Source organism: Hippichthys cyanospilos, chromosome 15 (genome assembly GCF_059441005.1).
Source record: "Hippichthys cyanospilos isolate Australia breed blue-spotted pipefish chromosome 15, RoL_Hcya_1.0, whole genome shotgun sequence".
Lineage (NCBI taxonomy): Eukaryota > Metazoa > Chordata > Actinopteri > Syngnathiformes > Syngnathidae > Hippichthys > Hippichthys cyanospilos.
In genome coordinates this window covers 12680715-12705558 of record NC_142383.1, presented here as the reverse complement: position 1 = coordinate 12705558, position 24844 = coordinate 12680715, and the positions used below count along the sequence as shown (strand labels likewise).

Here is a 24844-nt window from a genome sequence, read left to right as displayed (position 1 = left end):
TAATCTTGTTCTCCTTCCATACGAGCAAAGTGGTTTTGAACTTGGTCCCTGAACTGTGAGGCGGACGTCCTAACCACTGTACCACCGAGCCGCCTGCAAGGCTTAACTTGCCTTTGATATTAACAAGCGTGGGGAACTATTGAGAATATTCTGTTAGGAAACCCAGGAATGCTTTAGTGGGGCATGTTTTGATATGTAGACAGTAACGGTTTAAAGTGTATTAATTTAAAGAATCAGATTATTTAAATTTGTTGTTTTTTATAGCTAAAAATATATATAATTTCATGATTTAGTTTTAGGTCAGAATACAACAGTACCGTTTGTTTTAGTGACAGAATTGTTTTAATAGTTTTACACTTTTATTGCCTCTAAATTTACGTACCAATCACAACGCTCAGTTGACATGTTTTGCCTCCCTTGATTGGACGTTTCATCAGTCAGTTCTTCACCTGAGGTCACGTGTATGAATATGAGACGTTTAAGTTCTCTCAATAATCAAGATTTTTTTTACTCCATGTAATATGACTGTCAAATTGTAGTGAGTAAAATCAGACGTGAATGAATCCCGTTCTATTCGCCTGTTATTTCAAAAATTTTGAAATAACAATCCATTAATCGTATTTTCAATAAATTCTAAGAATTCTGTATTAGTGAGTCTTTCTGAAGTGTCACCAAATAATGTCCAACATATTTTTACGGACGCGTTGCTGTCGTGTTTTTAAGTACAAAATGTCGTGCACGATTACGTATTTTATGTTTGTGTCGTTAACCGCACGTCTGTTCTCTGTTGACAAGAACAAGGCGAGTCCTAGTTAATCCGAGGTAACGGCAACGCACCGTAAGAGGTGACTCGTCGCCATGGTAACTGGCGTCTGACCAGAGGATCGTTAAAGTTGACTGCTGACTTGAAGCTCTAAAGCTTTTGCCATACATTGTTTTGCTGACGAACATGGATTGCGATTAGTTATATTTACATATATTGTTTTTACTAAATGACAATAATGTCACGGACTCTTATGTTGCTACTTTAACCAAGTTGTCGCTTTTCGCTAACGGCTAGTGCTAAACGAAGCTAAGCTAGCTGGATGACGCACGGCTATGTCCGGTAACAAACTCCCGCCGGTGCGCCACCTGCCACACTGGAGACGAGTCGGACGTCTCGGAGTGCCGTGCTCGCCTCGACGTTTACCGGCGAACCGACTTCAGCCGCTGCCTGTCCTCCCCGCGAGGGACCGAGTGGAATCGAGGGCGACGGCGGGGTCAGGTCAGGTCGACACGGACCCCCGCGTCGCATCACTGCAGAGGAACATCGAATTTCTGCAGAGCCAGCATAAAGAAACGCTGAAGAAACTTCACCAAGAAGTGGATCTTCTCCGAAGGGAGAATAAAGGTAAGCGATTAACTAGCAAATAAATTGGATCAAATGTCAAGGATTGCTTTTACTTTTTATGTGTATTTTTACCCCCTCTTTACTTTCTACCCTTTCTTAAAAACTATACATGCATTTCGTCACTTGCTGTCAATTCAAAAATACGTCACTCGGGGCTCAGGTAGCAACCAATCATGGCTGGGCTTGAGAATGTCACGTGGCACAAACCAGAAACCAGGTGAGCCGTGATTGGTTGACGGCCCACGGAAGTATTTTACATTTATTTATAATAATAATAATAATAATATCTATTACTGTTGAAAAAGGCTAAAAATTTGAAGTATATGCATAGTTTTGGAAAATGTCTTACAGGGACAGACTACTCATTTCGCCATTTTCAGCTGTTAAAAAAAGTTAGTACAGTATTTTGTCTATAATTAATTGGATGGCTAAATTATTTTTCACATGAAATTAATGCACTAAGAAACATGTTTATTAAATTATGAGGAAACAAATTATAAGCAAACGTATTAATTAAAAATTAGATAAATTAAACCATGAGTAGCATAGAATAGAAAACAAGGAAATCAATGTACACATAAACATGAATGTTTAGTTGAAAAACATAAGCATTGTAAAAGTATGAATAGTACTAATAAAGATTTAATTTCACATATCAAAAATCAATCTAAAGTTAGTTCCCTTTTGTCTATTCTATTCAAAGCTACGCATACTAAACAGATAATTCAAGTTAAGAATTTTGATTAATAATATTGCATGTCGTGTGTTGACTCGTTTTGATTGCATAAATGTGATGTATTTTTCTTTCTGTGCACCTTTAAAATGACATTTTTCCACATGTTGCTTGAAAATTACACCATCTCTGCTCACCTGTTTGTTGTGACAACAGCAAGTGCCAAAACACATCTTTAAAGGTATTAAGTGCTCATTTAAGATGGTTATCTAATTGGTTATAGAAAAACACTAACTTTTCACAGCTGAAAATGTTTTCTGTGGCGAACGTCTTAAAGGGAAAGTCCATCTTGTTAGTCGTTTTCAGCAGTAAACCGTCATTTTGTCTAAAGTCATATTGTTAAATTATCTTTCATGTATAATTATTTTCCCACTTGTGATTGGCTGAAGTTTATTACATTACCTGTGGTCAAGGCTCAGGTAAAAACCAATCATGACTCACCTGTTTGTCATGTGATGTTTGCAAGCCTACTGTGATTGTTTGTTTTCTGAGTGTTGAATATCATTTTCAGTTAAGTAGAAAATGTGTTTTTATAGGTATTAATTTGACAATAAAATTGATTTTAAATTGATTATAGACAACATTTTAACTTTTTAAAGCGGAAAGTATTCCTCTTCTGCTTTCTCCCAGTAACATATATGCACTTGGAGCTAGCCTGCGTGAAGCCCTGGTCCACACAGTGTCAAGTAGCTCACTTAAAAAAAAAAAAAAAATCCATACTCCCCATTATGCCAGCTTTCTCTAAGTGGAATGTGCACACTCCTGACAACGAGGCACTCGTGAGCGGCCGCACAGAGGATTATCCAAAGAAAAGATTCCTTTTCAGAACGTAGGCAGGGTTAGCTCACTAAATGCATGTCGCAATTTGCGTTTGAATACGGTCACGTTCTCTGCTCTTTCTAATTTCATCGCTCATTAAAATGACAAAAGGCTATCCCATTCTAATAATATGATGGCAAGAAATGCAATCGTGGCATTTTGGTCGCATAGCAACGCTTTCGTTTAATTGCATTGAGTGGATGGAGTGATTATCTATGCTGGAGGTAGACATTAGACTAGTGTCACTTTACTAAACAGGTCTCTTGTTTCTCTGTAAAACTGATCACCCCTTTTTATTTGAATGTTGCAGAGTTGAAGTATAAACTGGTCATGGAGACTCCTAAGCAAAGTAGGAAAGGTAAGATGAAGATTTGTATAGCTATTAAATAAATAATGATTATAAAATTGACTTTTTATTGTGTATACAAGATCAGTGGTGTCAAACGTGTGACCCGCGGGCCGAATCCGACTCGCAAGCAGGTTTAATTTGGCCCACGAGATGAGTTTGTGAAGCATTAAGAAAAATGTACATGAGCATTCACGTTAGCATTAGCATCTAGCTTCGTCCCCCAGCCCAGGTAAAATCCTCAAATTGCCAAAGGGGTCGCCATCTGGGTCACGACCAAACTATCGGCTTAGGTCTGTGTTGTATTACTGTATAAACAATTACTCTTGTGTTGCTTTTTAAATTTACTTTATTACGCACAGCACCTCCGTATTTGACCTGACATCCTGACTATCAGTTTTCAATTTCTTTTGTCATGTATGTCATGACGTGGGTGCCACCCATTGTCGAAAATGAGACGCTACAGCACCATTATATTGTTTAATTGTCTTTGCACTTCACTGTACTCCTTGAAAAGAGGTTGTTCACCCACATATTTTGATTGTGGCTTTTTATTTTCATTAGATATTTCTGTTTCATTGTCTTGTAGTTATGTATGTATTTATTCATTTATTTCTCATTTATATATTTAGGGGGGGGTTGCTCATTTTATTTTGTGTTGTATACAAAATATGTATTTTATGAACAGATGGAGGGATTACCTTTTATGCAATTAAAGGAAAAATGTTATATTGGGATAAAAAGGAGATGACAAGGGAGTAATTTTACTTTATTTATCCTTAATAATCGTAATGCCTCACTTTATATTGCGCTTTTCTAGACACTCAAAATGCCTTAAAATTGATACGTTATTTACACACTCACACATGCAAACACCAGTACAGTACAGTACAGTACAGTACATGCACTTTTAGGTTTTTGCAACAATATTAAAAAAAATATCAAACCATAATGATGCTATTCGCTGAGAATTAGAATCAGGCCGACGCTCATCGCAAAAATCTACATAGAAGTGACACTCATTGTTTTTAAATGATATATCATTAATTTACCAGTCCAGCCCATTTGACAATAGATGTAGCCAGTGATCCTAAACGAGTTTGACTCCCCTGGTCTTGAGATAACCGCTTTTGCCCCACTGTTACATAACCAACCCCCCAAACTGTGTTCTTTTAGTAATGAAACCCAGCCAAGTGGGTGTTGGACCTGGTGTTCGGGGGAGGGACCTCACACAGAACCAAATGCTAAGGTGAATTGTCTTTATTTGACATTGTTTATCTTCGCTAACAAAGTCAAAACTGTTAAAACATAACTAGTTTGAGTAAAATCATTCTTCCAAATGTTTTTTTTTTGTCTTTGCTGTACATTTATGAGAACTCACCTGAGAATGATTTCGTCTGACCCTGGTTAGAAGCATAGGAGACTGCGAGGATAATCACTTAGCTTACAGAGGGACTCGCAGGTCAGAGCAGTTAGGGACGTTCGCCACCTCGCTGCGTCCTCTGCAAATCCACAACATTTCATCATCTCATCCACCACGCGCGTCCTCGCTGAGGGAGTGTGAGCTCATCATCCGTCAACTGTACAATACCAACAGTTCACAGTCTCTGGAAGTGAGTATCATGGTTTTAAGCGTTTGTTTTCAATTTTCTCTCAACTCACATCAATACTTGTGCGTCTTTGAGATTGTGCGCTGCAAGGAGTTACTGAGAGATATTGTGTTCAACAAGAGAGTCACCCCAGAAAACTACAATCTGACCAAAGCCTTTCTAGCCGATGATATCTGGTAAAATGCCCGAGAACGTTCATGCGTATTTACAAGCATGTTTCTCATTGGAGGTTTTTGTTTTGATTTTCAGCAAATCCTCTGACAACACGTTTCCTAAAGTGGATCTGCAAACACAAAAAACGTATGTAAATGTAGCACATCTATCTACCTACTTATCAATCAGTCATACATTAGAGCTGTCAAAGTTAAAACCTGAAATTATATTTTTTTTTTGCAGTATTTGTTCCTGTGGCAGCTTAACTTTGCAACCAAACTTAGAATAGTATCACCAGCACAAAGACAGAACATTTACATAATTTGACAATAAAACGTTGCTTAATTGGCTCATTGGATAATTTCATGAAATCTTCAATTAATAATACATTGTTTAAAAATATGAGTAATTAATCAATGAAAAGTTTGTGATATTAGTTTAAAAAATATTTTTTCTCTGGCTTTGGATTTGACTTCAAACCTTCGTGTACCTTTGAAGGGGTCAAAGAAAACCCACCCGCTATGGTGTTTAAAATTATTTTTTTCAAATGCATTTGTAAAATGTCAGGCACTATCTCAGTCAACTTGAAGCCTGAAAAAGAATCAACAACTGCTTTAGTTGTACATCCAATGCCAGTCCAGATGTACAAGTATGTAAACATGTGAAAGATGCGCTCAGTAATTTTATAAACAGAACATCTAAGTCTGTTGAAATTGAACAATTAGTTAGAAATGATATGCTGCTAAAGCGGAATTCACGTCAAAAATAGTTTTTTGCTCTGTACACGGTATATTGATATCTGATTAATATTTTGCTAAAAAAAATCCAACCATTTTTATTCTTCTGAGGCCATTTTGTTCATTACTGCCACCTGCTGGTGAATAAAATGTCACATTGCTTACGCAGAGTGAACATGACTTTGGCTCAATTAGCCTTTGGGCACTGTCAATGTTATTTTCAGTCAACAGCAGGTGACAGTACAGGATCCGAGTTCTAAACTACCTTATATTAAACAATTGAATAGAATAAAAATAGAATAGAATAGAATTTATTGTCATATTATCATCCGGTATACAACAAAGCTGTGAGCAATGATTTGACTAGTGCATATTAAATAAATATGAACAATAAATAGCATACATATTATAGTATGAAAAAACATAGTTTCACAGAGGGCAATTATCATTTTCAATGAGTTGTTGTTTTGTTATTATGTGTTTATAGCTCTGGGGCAAATGGTGTCTTTAGTCTGTCTGTGCGTCTTTCTTGAACGCTGTTGCTCCAGACTAGAAATTTAATTTGAGAAAGTATGGGTCTAGCTATCTAGAATCTCTCAATCTAGAAATATATATCTAATACACTTAAGTGAATGGTCAAGCGTTTTTTTTAAACTCAATTCACTGCCAGCCCAGTTAAAATGGATTTTTGACCGAAATACATGTCCAAGTTCATTTGTCCATTGCTAGTGAATCTCCTCTTTTTTTTTCAGTCTTTGCAATTGAAGTTATCTGCTACTAAACAGCTTTTTTCATGACATAAGTACACTTTTTTTTTCTAGGACCGGCGTGACCCTGCCAGCACTCACACAGAGCCTCAACTCCTCCGTGGCCGAGCGCCAGAGAAGGAGTCGCGCTGTGCACAGAAATCATCTCAAGACTACGGTGCGGTGAGATTCAGATTATCACCTTTTGGCACCAAACCCAGGACAGCCACTGTCCTTTCTGTGTCCCTGGACATTTTAAAGTCACAAATGACTTAAGTACATTCTGGAATATGTTTCCAGTAGCTGAGTGATTCAGGTAATTATGTTTTAAGTGTTGGACATGTCCCAAAGGATTGGTATCATGGACAAAGTTCTAGAGATTATAAATTGTGAGTTTATTAGGGGTTGGGCTGGCAAGGCTCCAGAGACTCAGACCAACACTTGTGAAGTTACTTAAGTGAGTAGCTGAGGTCACTCCAAAATCTTGGAGAAAGTCTTCCTAGAATAATGGAGTCTATCTTTATTACCAGGCGTTCGAATACGTTTGTCTCCAAAGTGGAATTGTTTTGTTTTCCACGTTTGATCATCAAACTTTTATCGCAGAACTTGATTAAAGTTGGGCTTGTTTGATATTTATGATTTTCTCATTCGCCTAAAATCATCCAGCAGACATTTACACCCACACTAGTGTTGTATTTTTCTTGGTCTGTTCGCCGACTGCAACACGATGATGAGCCATAGGATCAAATCAGCCAATCAGATTGGGCTGTTAGTGTCTCTTAACTTTCTCACCCACATATTTTGACAGAGTTTCAAGGCTAATTTAATTTTTAATGCCGTTACTGAAACAGTTTTTTCAAATTAAGAGCCAATTAATTGGAACATGCTGCAACCTAGTTGCTAAATTGTGTTCAGTTCTAGTTCAGTCACCAGTAAAGCAATTGTCCAGCACATGAGAAATAAAGATGTTGCTTAATAAATTACACCAAGAAATACCACTTACAAATGCAGCTCCAACTTTTGATGAATTCGACTTATGAAATGTTTTTATTTTCTTAATGCAAAAATGCTTTGCACTGGTTAGGGGACACTTGACTGAATTAAAAAAAAAATCACAAGGTACAGCACTCAACCCGATGACTCAAATGGATAGAAATGTTGGCCTTTCCCTTGCTTGCATAGATGAGAGGGGTAAATACCACAAACACCTCACAGGGGTAGAGGTGTTGTTTGGAAAAAAACAGTCTCAGATAAACCACTTTATTAACTCACAACTTTATTAACTCTTGAGAGAGATCACACAACGTTTAGCCTTAATTTTGTTCTCAGTTTAATTCCAACAAGTCAATGTTATGTTTTACCTCTATTGCAATTCCTTGATTTTTTTTTCTTTCACCCGGATTTTAGCTTGATTGTAGCATTAGCCATTCAGTGGGGGTCTATTAACATGCACATAGTGTTGCAGTGCTGCTAGCTGTTCTGTGGCAGCTGCAGCCACAAGGGAAACGATGACTGAAACCTCCAAACCAGAAGAACCGCGTCTTCTTCTTTTTATCATTTTTCTCTTAAGCGGCACGCCATTGAATGGCTTGTCACGCTAATTCTCTCTTATCGCATCCTTTTATTTTCCATTGGTTTTCTTTTTCTTGAGGTTCCTTTTTAGACACCAGAGCTGCAAAAAAAAAAAAAAAATCTGCATATTAAGTTCCAGATTTCACAGTTTTATGGCCAATGGCCACCAGCCCTTAAATTAGACTCTGATTATACATGAAGTTTTGCTTTTTGAATGTGTTCCTCAGAGCAAAATGAAATGCAGCTAAGCATCGCCTCAAATAGAATTGGAAGAAAAATAGAATGCAAATGCTGCCGTGCAATAATAATACATAACAGTAAAATAGCAAATATGCCTCCTTGGAGCTATGAGTATAAAAGTGGTATTTGATATTCTGTGTGTGCTATTTTTTTCCTCAGGACATTTACATAATATTAGAGCAACCCAAATTCTAATTTATACCGCTCAGCTTGCAAATATCACATGACCAATCCACCCGACCGTTTCAGTAGACAAATGAAAAAGCATTTCATCTATAATTATTTTTCTTTAAATGTTTTTAAAATATTTTGCCATTTCCTCTCGGATGGAAATGACAGCAGATTTACTCACGGGGATCGGTTTCAATTTATCAAGGCTCGGCTTGCAAAATATCACGTGACCAAACCAAGACAGGTGTACTGTGATGTGATTGGGCGCTATCTTAGTCTTCTGCCTGTTGACATCATTTTCAGTAGCCAAGTGAGGAAACAAAGTTTTAAAGTAAATATTTTGTCTATAGTTACTTTTCTAACGATTTTTTCAAAGTAAATATTTTGTCTATAGTTACTTTTCTAACGTTTTCACGGCTAATCACGGCTCATCTTACGAATATCACACGACCAATCCAAAAAAAACAGGAACGGTGGTTTTGAAGTTAATATTGTGTTCAAATGTTTTTTTAAATATGTTTAGCTTGCAACTGAAAGTGACGTCACATTTGCTCCACGACGCTGTGAGTGTCACGTGACCAAAGTCAGAAAATAGAGCCGTGGTCATTACTGCCTGAACCGTGGGCACGTGATGTCATTTTCAGGTATTTTAAAAATAATAATTGTGCCCGTAAATAATTTAGTTGTCAAAGTACTTATAGATATAATAACTTTTAATGTTGGTTATTCTGTTTGTACTTGGGAGAGTAATAGTGGAAAGTAGTAAGTTGAGAACCACTGTTTCGGCGTCACGGCAATATGATTGACAGCTTACACCGGGGGTAAGGGGCCGGTCCACTTTCGTCACCCGCCCACCCTCTCTCCTTTCCATCCCGCCTTCCCTCCTTTCCTCGCTCTCTCCCCCTCCTACCACCACCTCCCCCTCCGGGCGTCAGTGACGTGCATTTTGAGAGCGGGACCTGCCCTCCCGTCGCCATTTTTTAGTCTCGCACTCGCACTCCTCGGCGGCCGTGGTGAGGGGCGACGAGCGGGAAGAAAAGCAAAGTATTGCGGAAATAACGACTCGGGGGGTATACTAGCGACGTGCGCGCCACCGCTCCGGTGTCACGTGCCTGACATGCGCGCGCACGGGCCGCCGAGCCGCCGTTGTGAAATCATCTCGCGTGAAGAAGACGTGTGGCGTGCCGCCATTTTTCTCCTCCGCCGCCTCCGAAGTCCGCCCGGAGTCGAGACGGGTGCTTCGAGTAGGCCTTTCCGCGACGCGTCTACCCTAGCGTGAAACCGAGAAGCTTCTGCTAAGTCATTTTCCCCCCACCGGCGGCGTTGAGCCGACATGAGGAATTATAAGGCGAACAACTGAGACCGCTTCTCCTCCCCCATCGTCTTCTTCTCAGAACCGACACTGACGGGAGGAGATAAATTGCCAGACGAGAATCTTCGGTGTCTTCTCGGAAGGAGGAAGCAAAAGGGGAAGCTTCATTGATCATTTGTTGCTTTGGCGGCGGTCCATGTTTATCTGTCGTAAGTTTTCTTATTTGGCTTTCTTGACCGCTTCGACCCAACCTGTTTAACCTCAGGAACCGCAGCATGGTCCAAAGTTGGATCGGACCGGCCTTTTTGTGACCCTGTCAGGTAATTTTCTGGGAGGGTCGACAGCCTCCAAGGTGGAGGAGCCGACGACCTTCTGTGATTTATACAGAACCCAGCTTGTGGGTTTCCACCTGTAGACTGACTTAACTTATTTGCGAACAGAGATGTCCACTGCTCGTTTTGACTCATCTGATCGTTCGGTCTGGTATTTTGGACCCGTGTCCCGCCAAGAGGCGCAAAATAGGTTACAAGGACAAAGACATGGCATGTTCCTGGTCCGAGACTCGTCGACCTGCCCCGGGGACTATGTGCTGTCGGTTTCTGAGAACTCCAAAGTATCCCACTATATCATCAACTCTTTGCCCAGCAAGAGGTTTAAAATTGGAGACCAGGAGTTTGAGCACCTGCCCGCCCTCTTGGAGTTCTACAAAATCCACTACCTGGACACAACCACGCTGATAGAACCAGCTCCCAGGTAGGCCAGTCACAAAGTGCCCCAGTGTAAGATTGCCTGCAGATCAACGTGAACTAGGTTGGCTATTTTTATCAGAAGTAACCTACTTTTAGTCAGACTGCATGCAGACTGTTATGTCATGAAGGATCATGACAGATTTGGAAACGGTGCCCATGGCTGCTCTACATATACAGTCGTATAATTTATTGTACTTAGTTTAACCTGGGTTCGATTTTCACAAGTGCGATTTGGATGTTAAAAATAATATGAAGCGAATATGATACTATGCACACAATACAGTGCAGTGATCCTCTGGAACGTGAACGCAAGAACTTTCGATTCATTCCATTCATAAGAGAAAAATTTCACATCCGTGGCTCTTATTCATAAATGTTTAGTATTGTACAAATAAGTTAAAGTTGGGTTAGTCGCTTAAACGTCAACGACAAAAAAAGAATGTTCCCTAATCCCCATATCAAAGGTAAAAATTGTGGGAGAAGCCTAAAATATTTGACTCTAAAGTACAGTTTTTTTTTTTTTCAGTACTGATCATATGTAGACAATGAGACCAATATATATAGTTAATTTTCGAAAATAGGACTTTGAAATAAAAAAATTGTAATTTGTTGAATTGTTTTTAAGTATATGTCTATTTGCAATCTTTTCAGATTTGAATGTATTTTAAAATAAAGTTTAGATAGTGTTTTAGTTACAAATTTCTTAACAAAACGTACCGGTATCATCAGTCTTAGATATTAAAGGCAAACTTAAAAAGTAAAATATAAATAAAGTTAAGTTCATACGTATTTAATGGTTGACTATCAGGTTTTTAAAACGACAGATGCTTCTAGTCTTCAATGCAGGATGCCGGCCCAAACAATAATTTAAATATCTGAACTAAAATTCCAAATTGAAAAAAAAAAAAATCTAATCATTATATGTAACTTAGGGATGCTAAGCCAGACTTAAGCAGCTGTTCAGCATCATAAGGTTAACTTACACAGGTGGCTTTTTTACACAGTCTCTTTGACATTCTTACAAATAAAAGAACAGGTAATGTGAATGAAGGCACCTTAGGTCATTGTCACAAAAGCATCCAACTAGCTGTGATATACTAACCACATTCAAATGTGCTACAAACCTGTTTTTTTTGGGGGGGCAAAAGGTTCCTGTTTTCTTGTTATCTGCATTTTTAATTTCCTCTTTGACTTATCGTCACTGATAATGATGCGCCAGGACGAACATTTATGATATGTAGCCCTTCTTTGTTGTCGGCCAGTTTGTGTAATTTTTTAATAGTCCGAGACAGGGATTGGAGGTTGTTTTCATCCCCAAATCCTAGAATTAGTTTGTGGGTACTTTGCCAAATAAATACTTCACAGATCATTAAAAACTGTTTTGAGAACCATTTCAATAGACTACATGTACAACTCACTGCTAGCGGTTGTTAACATTTCAAATGAACCCTTTGTCTCAATCTCCCAAGGTACCCAAGCACAGCGAGCGGCCCCATCCAGCCCTTGGGCGCTCAAGAAGACAACCTGGAGTATGTTCGGACTCTGTATGACTTCACCGGTAGCGACGCAGAGGACCTCCCCTTCAAGAAGGGCGAGATTCTCATCATCCTGGAGAAACCTGAGGAGCAGTGGTGGAGCGCCAAAAGCAAAGACGGTCGCGTGGGCATGATCCCCGTTCCCTATGTGGAGAAATTGGTACGTCCCTCGCCCCACTCGGGCCAGCCCGCTCTCGGCTCCCGCAACTCCAACAGCTATGGCATCCCCGAGCCCTCGCACGCCCTCGTCCACGCCTACGCCCAGCCGCAGACCCAGTCGCCGCTGCCTCCGGGCACTCCCGGAGCCGTCAACGCCCCGCTGCCATCTTTGCAGAACGGACCCGTCATGGCTAAGGCCATCCAGAAGCGAGTGCCCTGCGCCTATGACAAGACGGCTCTTGCTTTAGAGGTAATATTTAACACATAGTACCTCTAGACCACATGTGTCAAACTGAAGGCCCGGGGCCAGATCCGACCCACCATTTCATATTTTGTGGCCCGGGACATGATGATTTCTCTTCAAATTTCTAGTTACAAACTTGCAAAATTTCTTTAACTTGTGCTTCAACACATGTGCTTTACAACAAACCACAATTTGGTTTGCTGCAAACCTCTGTTGTCAAAGTCAAGGCCGGGGGCCCAAATCCGGGCTGCCACATCTTTTTATGTGACCTGCAAAATGCCAAATATGACTTTAAGATTTTAACTAAAACATTCCATTTGTAAGTTGTCTTCAACTTTAAAACGGTTTTTGAGGACATAACAATCATTTTTTCGTCCCAATCTCTCCTTTGAACAGTTTTTACCTTTAAGACTACGTGCGTGACAAACTTTAAAATTGATTTGACTTCACTGTCATTTCGGCCCTCATACAGAAACTATAACTAAAATGTGGCCCACGATAAAAATGAGTTTGACACCCCTGCTCTAGACGATAGACAATGCGTCTGGCTCTCAAGTGACCTAAAGGAATCGAGGAGAATCCGGTCAGTTTGCAAAATATGTATATATTTTGCAAAATAAAATAATGACCACAGAGTGGCGGTTTGTGGACCCCTGGACTATTGAAACCAAAATTATCAAAGCTATCAGTCTTATGATCGTACTTATAAGCGAGAAAGACCTGCAACTTTTAGAGTTTGCATAAAAAAACAGCAGCTGCCCGGATGAAATTTCTTGTACGTAACAGCTTATGAAAGATGACAGTGATGAGTCAAAAGACATAAACGGTTTCATTCCGAGTCACGGGCGCCGGTGCGTGTCTCAGGAAAGCATTCGTAACTGAGCGCCTTCCACTGCCGCTTACGTGTTGAAACATGTAACTTGATGCATAGTGTGCACATATTACATGCATGGGGGCTCCATGGTGCGTCACGCCAGTCAATGGCGCCTATGTCTGCTACATTTACTGGCAGCCGACACATTTGATACTGATAGTTTTGTTGTTGAAGGGGGGAAAAAGGATGTACGCTGTGGATGACATTTTTCATTTGAGTGTAATGGTGCAATTGCAAGGTCAGTTAAAACATCTCCGCAAATAGATTGTAACTTAATTTGGAATTTGGCTGACAGAGCAACTTCAGGAGCGTTTGTGAATTTTTTTTGAGTAGCATTCAAGGAGCCACAGTTGAAACTTAATAACTTACTAATTACACAGATAAACATGTCCCTAGGCTTTGTCATTCGGTGAAGACTGGCTATCTACATAAGTGTGCGCTAAAAGATTTTATTACCCCTTTGTTCTCGTTTGAAGAGGAACTAAGGCCATTTTTTAAAATCAAGAATATATTGTAATTGCCAGTACTATTGCAGTCAAAAGTATTCATCTCATTCATTCATTAGCTTACACACTATCCTTTACACACAAGTTTAAGCCACGTGTTCGCCCCCTGCTGGTTGAAAAAAAATATGCTAGATTAAATGCATGATAGCATTTTAAATGTAAAATTGAATCAATTTACTAAATGCATACTAAATGCACTAAACACAATCCAAAGGATATCTCATTCGTTCATTGTGATGTTCTAAATTTTTTATCAGCATGAAAGACGATGCCATTTTAGCTCTTAGCTTTTTTTTGTCAATTCCTTGTGCCGTAAACAATGTCTGATGTCCTTGAAATCTTATTGAAGCCAAAAGTACAAATGGCGTGCCTTCACACGAACTTCTGTGTGGCTTTTCTTTGACTCTAATCCTGATGAAGACCATATGGTGCGACCAGAATGGGGTCACGTTTGTGTCACGAACCCATCTGAGCGGGAGCGTGCCGTCTACGACCATTATTTGCTAAAAGCACTTTTGATTTCAAAATGGCAGAAGTCGGTTTTTATTGGGTTGATGTCCAACTCCCACTATTGACTTTTTTGTGATAGTGTCACTGCAATATTGTAAATAAATTGGGACACATTGGACGTTTGTCGTTTTCATATAGACTATGATGTAAATGCAGCGCTAAAGATTAAAATTACTTTTAAATGTTGTTCAGGCTAAAATGAGACTTTTAATGTGTGTGACAAGGTTTTTGTTGAATCTCAATCCAGCTTTGAACATTGGCATTCAGTCGCTGAGGTAGGAGTTGCATAATACACTGAAAGATGCACTGGAATGTATTTCAGCTGGTTGAAAACTGTTTTGTTTCATTTTGTTTTTCAAACTTTTACCCCGGCTTGTGCATTTGTTGTCCTCTGGATGTTTTGGGGAAATCTTAATGGAAGTTATAGTGGGTTGAACAAACAAAAAAAAGATTATGCAAGAAGGGGAGAAAGGTGGGCAGTTAACAATATTTTCATAGTAGCATCATTCATCTTTACCCTGGGCGTTTGTCCCGCCATCATCAGTCTTTTTTATTTTATTTAATAAATAGTTTTTAGTCATTTATTATTTATTTGTCTACGGACATTCTGGCGGAATGCCCACCTCTGCTGATTTACAATGGTTTGAATTAAAAATGTAAATCTCGTTATCTCATTGAAAATTTGACCTGTAAACTCATGTGTTATACATGTCATATTTAATAAATATATGACAAAAAAATAAATCATTTGTGTGCGGCACGCCTGGTTTCCACCGCTGCAATCTACAACCATAAAATGTACTTTTGACAAAAGTCAAGACGCTAGCCATAAAATATCTGTAAAGGACAAATCATTGGTACCTGTTTGGGATTTTAGTATACTCTTTGTTCCCAAAATATTATGCATAAAGGATTTATGTCATTCATGTAGCATCCAACAGTCCAGTAAATTATCCTGCAGTTGTGGCAGCTCCTCTGACTTTAACCCAATAGAGAACCTGTGGAGCATCCTTAAAAGTTAAATGTGTGATGTTGTATGTGTGATAGGTAGTTTACAACTGATGAGAAATTTATCGTGATGATAAACGACACAATTGTTTTTACCTTGAAATATTCCAATGAAATACGGTCCTGACAACCTTTTTTTTTTTTTTTTTTCTTCAAACAAGTAAACACAGTATATTCGTGTTCATTTTTCCCCGTGTAACTCTGACCCTGACACTCCTTTCCCCAGGTGGGCGACTTGGTCAAGGTGACGCGGATGAATATCAACGGTCAGTGGGAGGGGGAGGTGAACGGACGTAGGGGGCTCTTCCCTTTCACGCACGTGAAAATCCTAGACCCCCAGAACCCGGACGAGAGTGACTGACCGACCTAAACGTGGAACCGCCTTGCCTGGACCGAGCCGTACGTGAGTCCACTCGCCCCGTCTGCCACCGGTGCCACCGTGTGCTTTCCCTGCTTGGGGCTCTACCATGAAAACAACCCCCCCAGCCCTCCTGCTCTTTTTTTCTTTTTTCTTGCCACTGCTGTCGCCGACTGCTGCCAGGCTTTGACTGTTTACATCCTCGGATCCACCCAAACTAAAACCGGATTCCCCCTGCCTGACAAGCGGTGTTTGTACACCAGGTTCCATTTCATTTCCCGATCTCTAATGTATATTTAGCACATGACATGTTTTGAGTGTGTATGTTGTGATTATTTGTGCAAATTGAGGGGAGGGGGGCCAATGAGGCGATGTCATATTAGCGCTCCACAATTGAGGGACCGTGAGTGGCCGCTTAAGAAGTTGATGTGGATCAATTGCTAATCCCTTCATAATCCATGTCAATTGGTATGACTTGTGCCACCTGGGTAGCAATTTGTTTCGTTTGCGATGGACAGGATGCACGTAGGCGGGGTGTCACACGTCTCCTAGCGCACGTCATGCATAGAGATTAGCTGCAAGGTAATGGCCCTAATTTTTTGGACTGGAATTCCAGCGCGGGGGCCGACCATACCCACGCATCCCGCCATCAGCCTCCTTAAAAAAAACAAAACTTTTTGCCCATCAATTGTAATAACAGACATTGGATTGTTGTATTATATTTTTCATGAATTTACGATGGCCTTCATTGGATTAGAAACGTAAAATGATTCCCCATTATATCATGTGTGACATGATTTGGCGGGCGTTTCTCATTTGCACCCCCGCGTCGCTAGAATTCTAGCCAATAAGACTCCCAAAATGCCTTTTTCTCTTAGAAAGATAAATGCATCATTTGTCACATTCAGTATTTTTATTTAATGATGTTGCTCCTCTTGTCTATTTAGAGTTTTAACCTTCATTTTTTTAACGTTGGGCCTGCGCAGTTGTTGATCTGCCTCATGTCAGTTGTGGAAATGTTGAATCTAGTTGAACCTTAGGAGCCCCCACCCTCCAACCCCACCTGACATATCTGCTGTAAAAACAATAATAATAACAACCTCTTTATCAGCTACATTTTTTTTTTTGGTTCAACTTGCTCTGTTTTTATTTGTCAGATGAGTTGCTGTGACTGATTGAGTGATGCTGTTCAACAAAAGGGAAACAGGCCTCTCAGACAAAGAGACGCTTGTGGCCACGTGCTGCTTTGTCGATCATTTCTTCATTGGTATTTTGACTTTCACGTCCGGGTCCTCACATTTTAACCAATCTACTAATTAAGCAATACACCCCATCGGTGTCAATGAGCCTCCCTGAGGTGAACTCGTGCTTCTGAGTTGTTTTTAATGGCATTAACAGTATTACTGTGTCCCCCCGACTCCTAGGAAAGCCTGTCTTAAGGATTAAGAATCGTGCCTTTTATTTTCTTATACCATTGACACGTGTTAAAATTTCCCATGGTTAACACCTGTGCTGGTATTGACCCTTTATGTACAGAACAAGTAAATAAAATTTACATCTACTACTGGAAGCTTTTCGCGTGTTCCTTGAAGCCGCTCATGCATGGAGACAAGACAGTTCCGCTTTTTTGTGGCTGTGCCCTGGAGAAAGGAAGCAATTAATAAATTTTAATGAAGTGCTAATATAAGAAAGTCAGCTGACCCAGACAGCAGATGGGAAACTTTTCAAGGGCAGCATCACGCACATGTTTGCTGTTTTCTTCAACACCTCCAACTAACAGGAATGGCTCACAGGCCCTTAGCGCAGTGGTGTGATGGTGCCTTTAAGGCATAGGCGTTAAACTCAAGGTCTTAGTGTCAAATTTGGCTCAGGGAAGCAAGTGTCAGCTTTCATAAATAGATGTGTCTCAAAACTCCATTTTACAGGAACAAATAGTTGTGAAAAACAGGTATCCTTGGCTTCTGACTTTAAAATGTCTAATCAGTTTGCTGTGTATTTTATACGGAACAATATTTGGCAAATGTTGCACAAGCTTCTCCTGCACTGTTACGTGAGATTTTTTTTTTTTTTTGCAAACAAAATTTCTGCACCAGCAATTCAAACGTAATGCTTTTTAAAGTCTTGACAGGAACGATGCACTTTTCTTTTCTAGTTAAGAGCAAATGAATTAGAACACCAAAGAACTTCATCCAAAATCACTTCATGAAATATATATTTGTAAAAATATATTTCACAGAGAAATACTGTACATTGTTTGTAGGATTTCAATATTTGGGTTTTAACTGGGTCCAATGACCGCCGTTTCAAAGGTAATAGGGTAAAAACCTTTTTGAAAAATGCTCTGGAGTTATATATTGTCGATTGTTCTTGCTGACTGATACCTGTGCTTTCAGATGAACCTCTAGAAAAGGGTGACCGAGGCCCTGATGTGCCATTAAATCAATGTTAGCACTGTTCAGTGATTGGTTACTGCTCCAGTCAAGTGACCCATTTTGATTCGAGCAAGTCTGACCTCTCCTCAGGGCACTTTGTGAGTAAATAAAAGTACAAAACATCGATGCCGGCTTTTATACAGTCCATTAGCGCCGCACCCTTTTCCCATCCCGCATACTTAGTTAGCTATTGTCATCAAATGTATCTGAACACGTTAGCATGTTTAGAGTGCTTGCGTGAGTTTTCATATCAAGTACCAGCATCCATGTTAGAAAAGAAAATCGTCGCGACGAATGTGACTTTGCCTGAGATAACTGGGATAAGCCTCGATTCAGTCATTTATAATTGTATCAAAGTACTTTTTCAGGTAAATTAATGTGAAAAAAGAGCTTGAAACTGAAACTTGTTTTTTGTCCAAACTTGTTGGTACTTAGAGAGAGGTAGTGGCATGTCTGATTATTTATATTCTTGTTAGGGCTTATGCATTACAAAAATATCAGAAGTTGAGAATTGTGTGCATGATTTCTGCCTGAAGAAAAATCAGCTATATTTATATGTAAATACAAGTTAAAGAATGTTCTAACGGCGATGCTAACATATTTCCATTACTTTTGATTGGAAAGTCGCCCCTCCCAACATGGCCGCCAGAGTGGCTTCACGTCTATTGTAAGTTAAAACACCCACCAACAGCCCACACACGTGTACAATAATGTTGCTATAAAATGTTTAGACAAAATGTACCAGGTATTTTTGTTCTGTCGAGGTGTTTTTAGGCTACCGCAAAAAAAAAAAAAAAAAAAAAAACGGACTTTGCTTGCAGAGATGGGAAACCAGGTCCAGATAATGAAAAATCCTGCCACATTTTGACTATAGCCACAGGTACTTCTTCATCCTTCATTCCAATGAGCTCATGAACCTGCCAGTTAAGTGGAAGCACCTGTGGCCAAAGCCAAACGGTGGCATGGTTTTTACTTTTGTGTTCCTGAAATGACCAACGTCTGCTTCAACGATTGCTGGAAAAAGCTCGATCTTCTCGCAATCTTAAACACGAACACAATGGGAAAAGAATGCTCGACTGAATTCAATATACAGGTATATGCATGATATAAAGAACCATACAACCCTCGGCAGAGAATCACGCCACTTGTTCCTAAATGACCCATATATTTGTGTTGTAAAATATTTACAGCCCAGACGCTTGTGCCTCCTGCTTGGAGAGAGAAACTGTGCCATAGCTCCGTCTGACACGTCTCCATCTCCCAGACGCTGCCGTAATGTGTTATATCTGGTAAGATTTTTAAAGGCAGCGCCTCAAGATGCACGTCGTGTTCTTGTGACATTTTGTAACATGTCATTTTGTCCTTGTCTGCGTATCAAAATAGTACCTTGGCACTGAAATAGTGCATTAACCAATTTTACATGTTAAAAATATTTGCCCACCTTACGTGCTTAATACTTTAATAACGAGTACTGATATAGAGTAGTCGAAGCAACAATCGTGATTGGTATGAATTCAGGCTGCAGACTAAAATGTCACGTTCGAAGAAGGTGGGAAGTACCAGTTTCAAACTCAAACGGTCGAGGCGAACGTAAACATCAAAGACGGCTATGAGAGGAATGTTTTTCTTTTTAGGTGAAGCGAGGGTCTTTTTTTTCGACTTCCCAACCCCGACCTCCAATTTTAAAGGGGCATTTGAGTGCACGTTCAGTCACAGGTAAAAAAAAAAAAAAGTTCAAATTTCCCACCCTTTCCGACGCAGCATAAGTAGAGTTAATGTCGGAGAGGGCGGAGGCTCAGAACAGCGCTTGGTTTGAAAACAGACCCGCCGCTGATGTGACTTTCACTCGAAACGTAAGAAAAAGCCGAATTATACGTAGCATAAAATACATCAGCGACATATTCGGCAATCAGGTGCGAGCGTTCGATTGAGGTTGCAGTTACGCATCAGGCCTAAAGATGTCGTTGTTTTGCAAAAAACTTGCTTCTTCGTTAATTTACCACTTGAGGTCATTTTTCTGTTGAACAAATCCAATTTTGTGGTGATAAGAGAACGTTTTTTTTTATTATATATTCCTTCACGTGTGTGTGCGCGTTCAATTAGAGCAGCTGCTGCGAAATTCAAATTTTTAAGTGGAAGAAAATGCACACGCTACAGTTGAAAACAAAGTCAAAATTGTCATAATACAAAAATCCTATATTCAACAAGTACGAAACACAACATCTTCCAATGACTGACGATGACGTTGCAAAGTCCAGAAATTCAAAAGACGCCCCTGCTAAGCGATCCAACACGACACATTTCTACACGTCCATACATGTGAAGACCGTGTGTATGGAGTAAGATCTTACTCCATACTTGGGGGAACTTTGAGTCAAGGTGAGGCTTCACCAGCAGGAACAGGAATAGAGTGGGTACTGGCTCCAGTCAGTTGTGTTGCTGTGCTGGTGGTAGGCGGGCTGCTGGTAGCCATTTTGTTGTGCGCCTTGGTCTGCTGTGATGATGGGGTGCACCACATCCACATCATTAGTGGGGAACGTCACTCTAGAAAATTCCCTAGGACACAATGAACAAGATTTCAAATAATAATCCACAATTCTACAGTATGAACATTTTTACAGTTAACTTGATCGTGTATGCAAATGAAACAGATTCAGGTTCTTTCATCTTACCTTAAATCCGGCCTGTACGGCTGATAGGGCACGTAGGCGGGAACCATCTGCTCCTCGCAACTGTAGTCGTAGTCGTGCAGCTCTAGCTGCTCCGCCTGTAGAATCTCTGAGGGGTCCTGACTCCAGCTGGGAGGTGGACCCCTTTTGGCTTCTGCACCCTGATTCTTCTCTGGCTCCTCTGCCTGAGTGGAAGAGGGCGTCCTCCGAAGGCCTGTGAGGGAATTGCAGCCTCATAGCTCATAATAACTCTCCTTTTTATTGTGACACAAGAATGTTGCGCATACCTGAAGGACTATTGCAAAGCTTTTTGCTTGGTGGTGAGGATGTTTTCTCCGAAGGCTTTCTGTTTGAACGACACCTGCAAACAACAATAACAAATGCATCATACTCTTGATTTACAGTTGCCTTGACGAAAAGATACTGTATTTTTGTTCGCGTGTCAAATGTAGCTTTACGACATCAAGGAAGAGAATTACTTTATTGAAAAGGACTACAATATTCCAGTAAAATTGTCTGAGCCTGGAAATGATCCACAAAGCAAGATGGAAATGAAAACAAATGCACATTTGAATTGTTTCAGCAGGTCAAGAAAATAACGAGAAACTAGTCAATAAAAAGTTGTCTAGCTGGTTTAGCTTTCACTTTCTTTTCTCCTGAAGTCCTGTGTGACGACTTCAACACGCTGCCTAATTTTGCACTCCCAATATAGAAAGCTACCTTTTCCCGTGCGTATGACCTCCCTCTCGGAATCCTTTGGCGAAAGGGTTGTGGTCAATCTTCAGCTTGGTGATCTTAAAGAAAGAAAAATATTGCTAATTCTTATAAAGCACATTGAACAATTTTTCCTGTGGGATATGTCCCAAATCTACTTAAAATAGAAAAAAATTGCATTATAGAAAGGTCATATGAACATACTTTTAAACAATTTATTAGAACAACAAAACGGAAACAATATAATTTTTATTGATTTCATGTTAGGGCCAGGCCGATTGAAAACCTTTTAAAGTATTTTGAAATCTCTTAAAATCAGCAAAGTCGGGTATCAAACCAGACATTCCAAATAAGATTTCGGGTTTCGAAGTAAGGGTTACAAGTAAGGCTTAGAGCTTCCAAATAACGGATTAATGGTAGAAATAGGGCTTCAAATTTAAATAATTAAATTTTGGGTTCTAAAGTAGGGTCTCAAACAAGGATGAGGGTTTCAAAGCAGGCCTTGCAAGAAAAAACTTGGGTTTCAAAGAAGGGTTTCAAACGAGGGCTGGGGTTTCAAACTAGAGGTTTAAATTAGGATTAGGCAGGAACCATATGCTCCTCGCGGCACTTCTAAATTCCGGTTACTTCTACCTTTGGGTTCTGGTATGCAGTGACTGCGGTGAAGGTCATCTCAGGGAAGGAAAAGGACTGGAAGGGACCCCAGCAGACCATGTGAGGATTATCCGCCTGGATGACGTGGAACCTCGGGTAGTAGCGATGCATGGAGTGCAGGATGATCTGATGGAAAGGTATTCACGGCCGATGCGGATTTGTGTGCAAACTGGACAAAGCCGTGGGCTCACGTGACGACTCACGTGTCCGTGCTGGTCCAAGGTGTTGTTGGTCAGCTTCATCTTGAGAAAGGACAGCGATTGCTTCATCCAGTGGCTTCCCAGCGCGGGGGAGTCGGGGTGCATGTAGGACCTGCGCGGAGGCTGAGGTTCCGCCTTGCCCGCCGCCTCCCACTCGTCCTTCTTCCACTGCGGAGAGAAGAGCGATTCTGGTTTTGAGCTTAGGCCAAAGTCACGTCTGATCTAGAAGTACAATATTGGTCCTCAGATCTTATGTGTTGAACTTGGCACTTTATTTAGTCGCAGGGAATTTATCATTTTCAATTTTTCCAGAAATCCTCAAGAATTTCCCCCCGCCCGTTCACATAACAAACAAGGCAAAAAAATGTAGCTGACGTGAATTGACGTCAACGGCGCTCCTTGATGGGGTTCCTGTTGACGTCAGTGTTGCTGCAAGAGGTCATTTGATCAACTAAATCATTTTCATATCCTATTAATAACTTTGCAAACACATTTTCACATGCTGTCACCTGAAAATGACCTCACATGTGCTAAAGAACAGCGACAACCAATAACAGCTGTTGGGAAACATCAGGCCAACCTTTTTCGTAAACCGTCATGTGTAGTACAGTAAAGGTTTGTTGTTTTTTTTTTTTTTTAAATGACCATTAATAGTAAGGTTTTTTTGTTTTTAATGGTTGTTTAAAAAAACCTTAGTACGTACACGTAAATGTTCTTAAAAAGTTATCTTTTTTTGTAAAGTCCTACACATAAAAAGCTTTACTATACATGTTTGTTAATTTTTCAGAAAAAATCCTTATACGTGGTCTTTTTTTCGCCAAAGAAGCTGCTACCCTGCATGGTTGTTTTTTGTCGAAAAAAAAGCCTTACTATCCATGACTTTTTTTTAATAAATATATATAAACCCTTACTGTACTTCAGCACATTTTTTTCACCAAAAAGAAAATCCTTCCGCCACAATTTCACATGGAAACAACGTCTAAGTTTGAATTGAAATAGGCACTTTTTTCTTTTCAATTGAGCTTTGGTGAAAGATTGTTTCAAGGCTTATTTTCCCTGGCACATTTTCAAGATAAGATATTCCCGTCTCCGTTCCTCGTTTTTCAAGCCCGTCTTCCACGAGCGAGCAAATGGCTCTCTTGAGCCATTGGGTGGCCGTCCCCCTTGAATGGGATGCTAATTAATTGGGCCTCCGGCTGTGAGTGCACAAACAGGAAGCCGGGAAAGGCTTTGAAATGTAGCCCGCCGTCTGGACCGATGCGGGCTTTGCGTCGGGATTCCACGCAAGAAAAAAAAAAAATGAACATCGGCTCTACCTTGTATTTGAAGGCGTCAACAGGAATCATATCCGTCACGATGACGTAACTGGCAAACGGCTGCAGGCCCGTCACGCTAACGCTGCAGTGCGGAAACATCCTCCTGCCGTGCTTGGTGATGATCATCTCCGTCCCGACGCTGTGAAAGGACTTCCAGAGATGGGCGTTCTCCAGGGTCATCCTCGCGCTTCCCTGCGCCAAGGGCTGGGCGCCCGGGGGCGGCCCGGCCACCATGCCCTTGGATTTGGACTCTGAATCGCCAAAGGTATTCAACGCCGTCACAAAATGACACTTTGCTCGCTTCCGACCTTAAAATTGCAATTCAAACTTTTTTTTTAAACTTATTTGTGCTTTTATGTACACCCCTGAAAATGACATCACGCTTGATCTCGTTTTATGAGTTTGGTCATGTGATATGCTCCAGCGGCGCTGCGATTGGTCATCACACGTGTGATGTCACTTTTTGTAGACAAGCAAGAGGTGTGTGGCTGCTTGATTCATATTCCATAAATCTAATATTAATCAGGAGAGCGCAGTGTTTTATGTTAGTAGGCGGTGCACATCTCAGCATTAAGATTTTTTTGTTTTTTCCTCAGTTAGTTGATTTAATGTGATGACGTGGTTAGTCTCAATTTTATTCATACGGCACTTATTCATTTGCAAGTTTTGGAAATTTACAGTCATTTCATGTATTGCTTTTTAATGAAAAACTCTCTAAATCTTACACACTGTCTCTTTAAGGACCACATCTGTAAAATGAAAAGGTAAAATGGCGACCGCATATCATTTAAAAAGAACAAAGCTGTAACAAAGGAAATACTGCGATATATAAATACTAAGATAACTTTTAGTAGTCACACCGGGAAATCACATAATGTGAAAATCAATAAAAATACATGCATTTCGTGTAGACATATAGGGAATAGTGATGCTGATCAAAAAATACTTTTGAGTATATCGTCTACAAAAACTCTACACAATACAAATTACTCAGTAAAAATAATAATTTACAACCATACCTAAATAAATATACATAGTACTAAAAGCACATGAAGCACATTGGATCTTACCATGTAAGTGTTGCATG

The 24844-nt window shown here is 40.1% G+C and overlaps 3 protein-coding genes across 4 annotated transcripts; 2 read left to right on the top strand and 1 right to left on the bottom strand.

The window, feature by feature from the left end:
* The first annotated feature begins 832 nt into the window (after window positions 1-832).
* On the top strand, window positions 833-7148 carry ccdc74a (coiled-coil domain containing 74A). The gene is made up of 7 exons (XM_088435396.1): window positions 833-1390; window positions 3253-3300; window positions 4465-4537; window positions 4700-4901; window positions 4974-5074; window positions 5148-5198; window positions 6610-7148. The coding sequence occupies exons 1-7, from the start codon at window positions 1099-1101 to the stop codon at window positions 6719-6721; spliced, it is 879 nt and encodes a 292-aa protein (XP_088291522.1). The 5' UTR covers window positions 833-1098; the 3' UTR covers window positions 6722-7148.
* Window positions 7149-9457: 2309 nt separating this feature from the next.
* crkl (CRK like proto-oncogene, adaptor protein) lies at window positions 9458-17336 on the top strand. The gene is made up of 3 exons (XM_088435405.1): window positions 9458-10582; window positions 12048-12522; window positions 15641-17336. Exons 1-3 carry the CDS (start codon window positions 10272-10274, stop codon window positions 15773-15775), a joined length of 921 nt encoding a protein of 306 aa, XP_088291531.1. The 5' UTR covers window positions 9458-10271; the 3' UTR covers window positions 15776-17336.
* Window positions 17337-20410: 3074 nt separating this feature from the next.
* Window positions 20411-24844, bottom strand: LOC148411745 (T-box-containing protein TBX6L-like). Of its 2 annotated transcripts, XM_088435404.1 has the most exons (9): window positions 24828-24844; window positions 24483-24506; window positions 23758-23896; window positions 22445-22609; window positions 22221-22367; window positions 21594-21667; window positions 21161-21234; window positions 20877-21087; window positions 20411-20760 (listed from the first exon to the last, which is right to left on the bottom strand). In XM_088435404.1, the coding sequence occupies exons 3-9, from the start codon at window positions 23881-23883 to the stop codon at window positions 20592-20594; spliced, it is 966 nt and encodes a 321-aa protein (XP_088291530.1). In that variant the 5' UTR covers window positions 23884-23896; window positions 24483-24506; window positions 24828-24844; the 3' UTR covers window positions 20411-20591. The 2 variants fall into 2 exon arrangements, with proteins under 2 accessions (XP_088291530.1, XP_088291529.1); XM_088435403.1 differs by lacking the exons at window positions 24483-24506; window positions 24828-24844 and having other exon boundaries at window positions 23758-24031.

Bases quoted from the DNA above. Each gene is read 5' to 3' on its own strand.
- ccdc74a (XM_088435396.1), top strand. From the start codon at position 1,099: ATGTCCGGTAACAAACTCCCGCCGGTGCGCCACCTGCCACACTGGAGA. The intron at 4,538-4,699 runs GTGAATTGTCTT...GACCCTGGTTAG, and splicing joins ACACAGAACCAAATGCTAAG to AAGCATAGGAGACTGCGAGG. The intron at 4,902-4,973 runs GTGAGTATCATG...TGCGTCTTTGAG, and splicing joins ACAGTTCACAGTCTCTGGAA to ATTGTGCGCTGCAAGGAGTT.
- crkl (XM_088435405.1), top strand. From the start codon at position 10,272: ATGTCCACTGCTCGTTTTGACTCATCTGATCGTTCGGTCTGGTATTTT. The intron at 10,583-12,047 runs GTAGGCCAGTCA...CAATCTCCCAAG, and splicing joins CTGATAGAACCAGCTCCCAG to GTACCCAAGCACAGCGAGCG. The intron at 12,523-15,640 runs GTAATATTTAAC...TCCTTTCCCCAG, and splicing joins AGACGGCTCTTGCTTTAGAG to GTGGGCGACTTGGTCAAGGT.
- LOC148411745 (XM_088435403.1), bottom strand. From the start codon at position 23,991: ATGGTGGCCGGGCCGCCCCCGGGCGCCCAGCCCTTGGCGCAGGGAAGC. The intron at 22,610-23,757 runs GTAGAGCCGATG...TTCTCTCCGCAG, and splicing joins TTGACGCCTTCAAATACAAG to TGGAAGAAGGACGAGTGGGA. The intron at 22,368-22,444 runs GTGAGTCGTCAC...CCTTTCCATCAG, and splicing joins CCTTGGACCAGCACGGACAC to ATCATCCTGCACTCCATGCA.